Genomic DNA, 8,878 nt, shown 5'->3' on the forward strand with positions numbered 1-8,878 from the left:
CTTCCATCACCTTAGATCACTAGTAAGCATTTTCAAAAAACAAAAAATATTAACATCTTTTCTAACACTATTAATAGACGTTTGGTACATAAAATGTTTTAACAATTTCAGAAATCTTAAATTGGAAATCTTAGTTTCTCATGTTTGGTAGTTATTAAAAAAAATTTCTAGGAGATATACTTTATCAAAAATCATTTTTATCTCACTTTCTCATAAAAAAATTCTTATAAAAGGTTAGAAATCCAAATTTTCTAAGTTAGAAAAAAGTTTTATGTATATAAAAGCACCACAGTATCCTTTTTAAAACAAAATATATAGTTAGAATTTATCTTCTTCTAAAACATTCATCTTCTCAAATATTTTATTATTCATTTTCAAATTCTAGAAAGAATAACAACATTGTGTATTTTCTCACAAGTTCCATGTAAATCTTTCTCTTTCCCTCGATCTCTTATTCTTATATCTATGTGTGATGTGAATATTTGTTCATTGTACCTAATAATAAAAATCAAATAATTATATAATTTTCATAAGATATGATATTTTTATAATTATTTAAAATTTATAAATTATAAAATTACGCTACTAATTTCTTATTATGATTTTTAGCTTCTAAATTTAACAAATTATTTAAGCAAAATAACATTATATATGTTCTTTATTGTTTTCTAATTTACTTATATTTTAATTTTAATTGTTAATTTAATTTTTTTTCTTACTATGATAAATCATGAAAACTATATTTTACACTTTGATTTAGAGTGTATTTTGCATATAGTTTAATCATGTGTAAATTGTTAATTTGTTATTTTAAGTTAAATATAATTTTTTATGTTAGATTATCACACAATCACACCATATAAGAAGGAAAAACTCAATTTTTGTAAAAAAAATATTTATATGCTAGGAAAAATAATATTATAACTAAACATGAAAATTTTTATTTCTCAAAAAATCTATATATAAATATTTTCAAAAATATTTATGAGTAATCAAACGAATTTTAATCATTTCTAAGAATTATGATTCTTGAATTTGTAATTCTTAAAAACCATGATTTTCAAACATAAAAAAACTTCTTTCCTATCAAATACCTCTCATATTTTTACTATTGACCAAAAATTATTAAGAATCCCAACTTTTGAGAAGTTTCACTTCTAAACGAAGACTCGTTAAATAGAGAAATAAACTTCACTAAAATTTGTTAATAATTATCAATAAGTTTTGATCAATAATTAAAAAAAATGTAAGTGCTAATAACATTCCTCGTTTATATAAATCATTATAATAAAAAAAATATTCTATTGATAGCATTATCCAAAGGTTATTATGCCACCAAGAGTAGACTCAAAAATATTTTTATTTTTAAATTAATCTTTTAAAGAAAAGTACAAAACAATTACCAAATTCATTTATCAATATACATTACCACTTCAGTCCTTTATGAGGTTAATTGTAATAGCATTTTGAATATTTAAGGAATTATTAAAAAAAAAATCTTTCTAGCCATTATAGAACACGTGGTGATTGGGTAATCATTTAAGAGGACTAATATAGAAAGTTAATTTAATACTAATGAAGCATAAATGAATAATCATTTTTTACCACATAAAAAATCAAATACTTAAGCACTAAGTACAAAATTAATTAATATGTATTACAAATGAAGCCACTAACAATCGAATAGCTTCTGTCAACAACAATCGCCATCATTAGCAAAAACAGGCACCACCTGCTAATGACTGAGGTAAATTATAGACAACAGTACACCTACTCGTCGCCAAAACATTAAAGGAGAAAAAGAAAAAGAAAGACAGCTTCGGAATCTAATCAAGAACGAGCAAGGTAGGAGTCAGGCCACAGTGCTATATGAAGTAGCCATCACAAACCATTAGTGGTTTCTACAAATACTTTCGTGCAAGGGCTCTGACTTTAGTATCAAAGTGTGATGACGTGATCCGAGAGCCAGGCAGGTACAAGGGATTAAGAAGAGTCTGCAATTTCTCCAACATATAATTAAAGTTACTTATCTCTTACCAGTACAATAATTCATAATCCATAAAATGAAGTTTACAAACAGATTTAACATAAGATTCTGCATGTTATCTTCACAAACATATTAAGAGGACAATTAACAACTTCAACTTCTTTTCCTGATAGGAGTGTCCCCAATCATATCCTCACACAACAAAAAGTAGTAGTTGAGACTCGGAAACTCCAACTACCAAAAAGTAACCATTAGGAACTTATTTTGTATTCTGCATTTTCATAGGAAGATTAACGTATTCCAGAATAGTTAGGATGGAATTCGGCAAACTTCAGTAGAACTTTAAAATGCAAGTTTGTCATTCTGGTCGTTAATAATGTACCGGCTATCTACTAGGCAATTTAGCATGCCTTGATAATTACAGGAAAATGCAGAAAGTGGTTAATTCAACATTGATAAGACCAGAAAAAAAATTTATTTCAACAGCTATTGATATTTGTATAGTCGGCAAAGCATAGTTCAAGGAACGGATAAACATGAACTTTCTCATAATTCCATTTCAAGAGATGCGTCCTATTGCAGAATAAGAAAAGGCCACGTGTGAAATTAACTGAGTAAAGGCTACATATGAAACATGTAATAGGGTGTACAGAAAAAAGCATATTACCTTTATGTAAAGCTCATGCACCTCTTGGAAGAAACTTTTAATGCCATCATCATTACGAGAGTCATGTAGCAACATAAATCTGGTATGTATGACAAGTCAAGGAAAATAACACAAAAAAAGTGCTTGTAAGCTTTAAAGTTCTCCATTCTTGGCTCTTTCAATTTGTTCCCCTGCCAGTGACGGGCAAGGGAGTTATGAGCAGGGTACAATTAAAGAAGCAAGCTCAATTGATTGATCCTCAAAGATGGGTACTCAGTCATTTACTTGGACAAAACAATATTAAACAGAAAAGGTGAACATAACAAAAAGAGCAACACAATTTTTATCTCAACTATAAAATAATCCAGTATATAAAGGATATGACCAGCTGTAACATACACTGATACCACGAGTTCATTAAACCTGTCTACTGATTTCAAGTACCTGCATGGAGAATGTTAAGGAACATGTTGAGAAAAAGAACATAACATCGAGAAAAAGCACAAAAGAGGATGATAATGCCAAAGTTTCACATTTTGAACTAGGATTTGTATCAACTGAAATGTAACTCACATAGCACTAGTAGTCCATGCAAGGTCCTGAACAATATCAAGAGCAGCATGGAGGATAAATTGATGCAGCTGAGCAGCATCCTCCCTCTGTCAAAAGGTAGCATGGAATTGCAAAAGGATGTAAATTTTTAATGAAGAAAACAAGAACCCCTTGCTTTCAAAAAGCCACACAAGACAAGGTGACGCACGAGATTCAAATATGCATTTACATTAATCAGGCAAACAATTGACAACACAAATCTAATTCTTCCATAACATTTTTCAGACACTAAACAGCCTAAAAATCACATAACTTAAATTGATGCATGAGTGGTCAATCCACCTAAATAATAATAAATAAAAATAAAAAACATCTAGCAAGAAGCAAGTTAAAAAGAAAAAGAAAATATTTGCAAAAACTAAACAAAATAAATAAAGAGAATCATACTTTAGCAGCTACTCCAACCTCAGCTTCATATATAGGAATGTCATTTCTGCTAACAATGATGAAACAGGCAGTGGTTGCCATTATCAAGATCCTGCACCTACAAAACGCAAAAGAGGATACAAATATATTACTATTTTGCTTATGCTTATTATAATAATCAAAATCACAAAGAAAAATAAAACACAAATGGATCTAAACTTGAAGAGAGCATAAATGGAAATCAGACCCTCTACGGCAGTTGGATGAGATAAGGGAACAAGAAATCATATCATGTTGTCTAATATTGTCAATATCCTTAGATTTCAAAAGGAAACAGTAATTTTGATCTTGTGTTGCATGGTTGAATACACTAATTATGCATTATTGGATTTGGATATAAAATGGCATGGCTACTGAATTGAACTCTGAGGAGTTTTAAAGATTTCAAGGAATTTGAATAGCTGAAATTTGAATTGCTTTCAATTAAATTTCCTTATTTTCTAGATGCTCCGTTTGGATAAAGCAATTCAAATTTCTTAAATTTCTAATTCTTCAGTTAATTGTTTGAACTTTGAAATATTTTTGGTATAGTTTTAACAGGCTACTGCAACACTGTAAGGGGTGGAACAAATATCAAATGTCCAAGTTTAAGAGTATATGGTACTGAATTAGCCTTACCTGGGGAGAATCTGATTCATTCAGTTAAGAAAAGTTAATAATGATGACTCACGCCCAAAATCAGTTCTCTTCATTCACTTATCTCATTTTACATTTTCTGTCTGTCTGTGCATGGACTGAAACCACACTTGAATGCTCCTCTAAAAAAAACATCATCACAAGACTCGTACCACTCCCTTTTATGTCTGCTCAACCTTTTTCCTTTTTGTCTCTTCCTCTCCTCTTTACTGTATCTTTCTCTCTATCCCTCTATTTATACATTCCCTTTCCTCTGTTAAGAAATTCATCAAAGAGAGAAAGAAATGTCCCCAGCAGGTTCGTCAAAACCCTACCACAGAACAACTCATGATTTTGGAGGAACTGTACAGGATTGTGATTAGAACTCATAGTGCCTCTCAAATTCAGCAGATAAAAACCCACCTTTCTTAAACTTAAACTTGCTTGCACTAAAAGCAAAATCCAAGTGGCTAACAGCCAACTACAGTAGTATCTTTCCATTGTCACGCCACCTTTCGATAATGTCCAAACAATATACTAGCAGCAAAGGATTGCTCACTAAACATTCCATCTAATTTCAAGTTAATCACTTTGAATCCTCAAAAAATCCCAGTCCTTCCTTCATTCCCACTCCAAGGATCACTCTTCCAACCTAAACCCTAAACATCTTGAACACCTCACTGATTCCGCAGTGAATAAAACACAAGAGATGGTGATGACCAAGTGATTATTGGAATGAGCTACATAGGATCTCCTCAAGAGGCTTATTCTCAAGAATTGACGTAATTCCAATGAATCAGAAAGTTTACCCTCAATTGATGGAACTCAGAAGGACAGAGGAGGCCGGTTCCCCCCTTGTTCTACTTTTCTTTTGCTTAAGCATTACTATTTGCTACTCTCTTTTTTTTTTAATATATGAGAACTTACAACAACTCAGGCAACCTCCTCAACCAACTAAGCTAGATCCTCTAGATGCTTAAGCCTTACTACTACATAGTTATTACTAGTATCCCAATTGTCCCACCAATTCTGCTTGTTTTTTCTTCTCAATATATTGTTACTGACTAAATAAGTGATTGCACTCACCAAATATATTGGATTCTAATCCGATAGCCAACCACATCTCCCTTTACCCAAAATTTGTTTCACTCGGATCTGAAATGGTATTCAGAAGTATTTCTGATAATTCCTAGTTAACAGAAATTGAACAAGTGAAATGAAAATCGAAACACGAATTGAAGAAAATCAATGAAATTAAAAAAACACAAATTAAAGCGAGAAATCCCAGATCTGAAAGAGATGAAATGTACAGTGATGAGAGAGCGATAGAGTCGAACCAGCGGAGGAGTGAGTGAAGGGCTCCGAACAGAGCGAGCGAGCAGAACGTAGAGAGAGGGGCGTAGTTCGAAGGAAAACAGAGAAATTTAAATTCTTTATTTTTTAAAAGAAATTTAAATTTGGTGTAAAAAAACTTTAAATTCTATTATTTCAGTTAATTATATTATAATTTATATATTAAAGTACTTTTTATTATAATTTTTCATTATATTAATAAATATATATATATTCCATTCAAATAAATTATTTTAGTATACATTTTAAATTCATTAGAAGACGGTGATGGAATTTTATATATATTGAAGTACTGATTCATTTTAAAAATTGGCATTTTTCAATACGTGTTTTTTTTTATACATATCAACATGTGATTTTAATCACATGGATCTATTAATTATGTCTTTGATAATTTAAATAATAAAATTTTTAGAAAAATGTTTAAATTATAGAATTTAAACACGTCAGTTTGCGAACGTTACAGGAATATAATTTTTTTATAAAAAAAATATTCAAAGAGAACCTGTTACACATTATTTACAAGAATAGCATGGTTCACTGTTCAAGCTCAGAATTGGAGAACTGAATTCTGAGCTTGTCCGTCGCTAGCGTCGTCGATTTTGACTGCTAGAATTCGGTTCCCAGAAAATCGAATTTTGAGCAGCGTTATATATATATATATATATATTATTTTTTGCGTTTTGAATTTATGTCATGTGTTAATTTTGTATCTAGAAAGATCCGTTCTGAAACCAGAACGGCCCGTTCTGCTTCCACTCGACATGTGTTAAATCTGCATCTGGAATGACCTGTTTCATTTCAGATGCAAAATTAACACATAACAAGTGGAAGCAGAACGAACCGTTTTGATTTTAGAACGTGTTGTTCCAAATGCGAAATTAACGCATGACATAAACCCAAAATGCAAAAAAAAAAAAAAAAAAAAAAAAATATATATATATATATATATATATATATATATATATATAAAACGTTGCTCAGAATTCGGTTCTCTGAAAATCGAATTCTGAACGGTGAACCGTGCTACTCTTGTAAATAATGTGTAAAAGATTCTCTTTGGGTAATTTTTTTTAAAAAAATTATATTTGTGTAAAAAATTCTCATTTTGCAAAATTAACTTCTTTTTTATGTTTTCTTTATATTGTAACTATATTTCGGCCCAATTTTGTTTTAGTTTTAATTAATAATACTAAATTTTTTATTTTCATTACAAATAACATATATATATATATATATATATATATATTGGAAATTTAAGAGTTTTTTTAAAATTAAACTGTATTTTTTTCGTTTTCGATTTTTTTCAATTTACAATTTCAGTATCTTAATTTAATATAAAAAATATGTTGATGAATAAACTTTAATATGAACTTATGATCTATCATTAGATAAATAATAGAATATTTAGTGATATGATAATAATTAGAGATGAAGTGTGAATTTGGGATCTAGGCATAAAATACAATCACTTTTGAAATAGATTATCAAAAAGTGTCTCTTAACATCCAAAAAAATTAACAAAGATTAAGTTAAATTTGGGTCAATCATACATAAATCCCTCAAGAGCTTTTGAATTTTATGTTAGACTACATGAATTTAATTAATTTTTCTTTTATAAAAATAAGAAAAATTATATATATGATTATATAATAAAATTAAACCTAGATCGTCGTACTTTTATTTTTCAATTTCTTTTTCTTAAAATACTAAATTAACTCTAATGATTACATGAGTTTAATTTAGTTCTCGTTGTATATTTCAACAAATTATAAATAAAATGCATTAATTTAGTTGTGACAAAAAAATATACGTGCTTATTTAAATGTTTATAATTATTTCATTTATATTTTAGTTAGTTGAACATGTTTGAATTGTTATACTCTCTTACTATTGATTTCTATTCCTATTATTTAAATTGCACTTCAGTATAATCGTGAAAGTTTGTGACTTAATCTACATAAGATTAGATAAGTTATAAATAGAACTTACAAGATATTATATATAGGAAAAACTTAAACTTCATAATCTTGAATTGACTCATTTCAATATCTCTTCATCTTGTCATTTTTTTTTTTTTTTTTACATTCCTTTTAAAATTAGCCAGGAAGATTCAAGAATTTCGCACATGTACTGATATTAGTACATGTTAAATTTAAATAAAATTTATTATGAAATCATTTAAAAAGAATAATAAATATTTTATTATTAATATTGAATACGCTATTATCAAATTAAAATTAAATTAAATTGATAAAAAATTTAAAATTGAGAAGATAATTATTGAAATAAATTATTTGATTCAACTACATCAATCTTATCAATAACAGTGAAATTAAGACACTTCACGTCTCTATATATTTTGGATAGAAAAAGATAGTATTTCTATGCAAAAAGAAAAGTGATCCATAATTATTCATTATGAAGAATAAAACAAAAAAAAAAAACTAATTAAAAGAAATTGCTATATAATTAATGAAATTTTGATACTTAAAAAATATAAGCAATTTAAATTTCTTGATAAAATAAAAAGGACAAAAAATCCATATAAAAATAGAACCCAAAGTAAATATCCAAAAAGATATTCCTTTTATATCATGGTATAGATAATGTGTCAAAAGTTAAAAATAAATTTAGGATCGAAAAATATAATTCTTTTATAATTTAGTTTAAATGATATGATTTTTTTAAGGTAATGAGGAAGATATCTTTAATTTGATAGAGCATATTAAGATTTAAAATTTAAATCAAATTAAAATTGAAATTAAATTTAAGTAATAGTATTTAAAATGAATAATAATTATAAAAAATAAGATATAATTAAATATTGAATATAAGAAAAGTCATATTATGAAGAAATAAATGACTTCAAAAAATATTTTCACTTAAAAATGCTCTCATTTAATAGAAAGAGCTTGTCTTTATAATATTAGGTTGAATTAATTTAATAACTACTAAAACACCAAGAAGAACAAGAAGAAGAAAAAATGGAATACTTGAGATTGTGGTGCATTGTAATTGGCCTAAGTTTTAAGAGTGAGGTATGCCTGGGATGTAAATGTTGGTGGTATCATGCTCCACCAAGCCTTCTTTCTCCTCCCCCACCTTCATACTTTCGGAAATAGAGAAAGATGACATGAAACAAATGCTTCAAAAGATGACGTGAAACAAATGCTCCACAGGTAAGGAGAAGGTGAATGGCGTGGTGAAAAATCATTGAACTGAACTATAAGCACAGA

General features: G+C 28.2%; 1 protein-coding gene across 6 annotated transcripts; it reads right to left on the reverse strand.

Moving 5' to 3' along the window:
• Nucleotides 1-1,583: 1,583 nt before the first annotated feature.
• LOC109803216 (SNARE-like superfamily protein) lies at nt 1,584-5,754 on the reverse strand. 6 transcript variants are annotated; one of them, XM_083076528.1, is made up of 7 exons: nt 5,597-5,693; nt 5,373-5,475; nt 3,633-3,729; nt 3,207-3,292; nt 3,013-3,077; nt 2,655-2,737; nt 1,584-1,994 (listed from the first exon to the last, which is right to left on the reverse strand). In XM_083076528.1, the coding sequence occupies exons 3-7, from the start codon at nt 3,711-3,713 to the stop codon at nt 1,902-1,904; spliced, it is 408 nt and encodes a 135-aa protein (XP_082932654.1). In that variant the 5' UTR covers nt 3,714-3,729; nt 5,373-5,475; nt 5,597-5,693; the 3' UTR covers nt 1,584-1,901. The 6 variants fall into 6 exon arrangements, with proteins under 6 accessions (XP_082932654.1, XP_082932655.1, XP_082932653.1 ...); XM_083076529.1 differs by having other exon boundaries at nt 5,624-5,642; XM_083076527.1 differs by lacking the exon at nt 5,373-5,475 and having other exon boundaries at nt 5,624-5,754.
• Between the last annotated feature and the right edge of the window lie 3,124 nt (nt 5,755-8,878).

The sequence above is a fragment of the Cajanus cajan genome, chromosome 6 (genome assembly GCF_000230855.2).
Source record: "Cajanus cajan strain Asha chromosome 6, NIPB_CcT2T_4, whole genome shotgun sequence".
Taxonomy (NCBI): domain Eukaryota; kingdom Viridiplantae; phylum Streptophyta; class Magnoliopsida; order Fabales; family Fabaceae; genus Cajanus; species Cajanus cajan.

What these genes read in the sequence shown, in the direction of transcription:
- LOC109803216 (XM_083076525.1), bottom strand. Translation starts at nt 4,309, where the DNA reads ATGAATCAGATTCTCCCCAG. An exon ending in ATGAATCAGATTCTCCCCAG is followed by an intron (nt 3,730 to 4,289) that starts GTAAGGCTAATT and finishes TGCGTTTTGTAG; the next exon opens with GTGCAGGATCTTGATAATGG. An exon ending in GTATGTTACAGCTGGTCATA is followed by an intron (nt 2,738 to 3,012) that starts TCCTTTATATAC and finishes TTGTCATACATA; the next exon opens with CCAGATTTATGTTGCTACAT.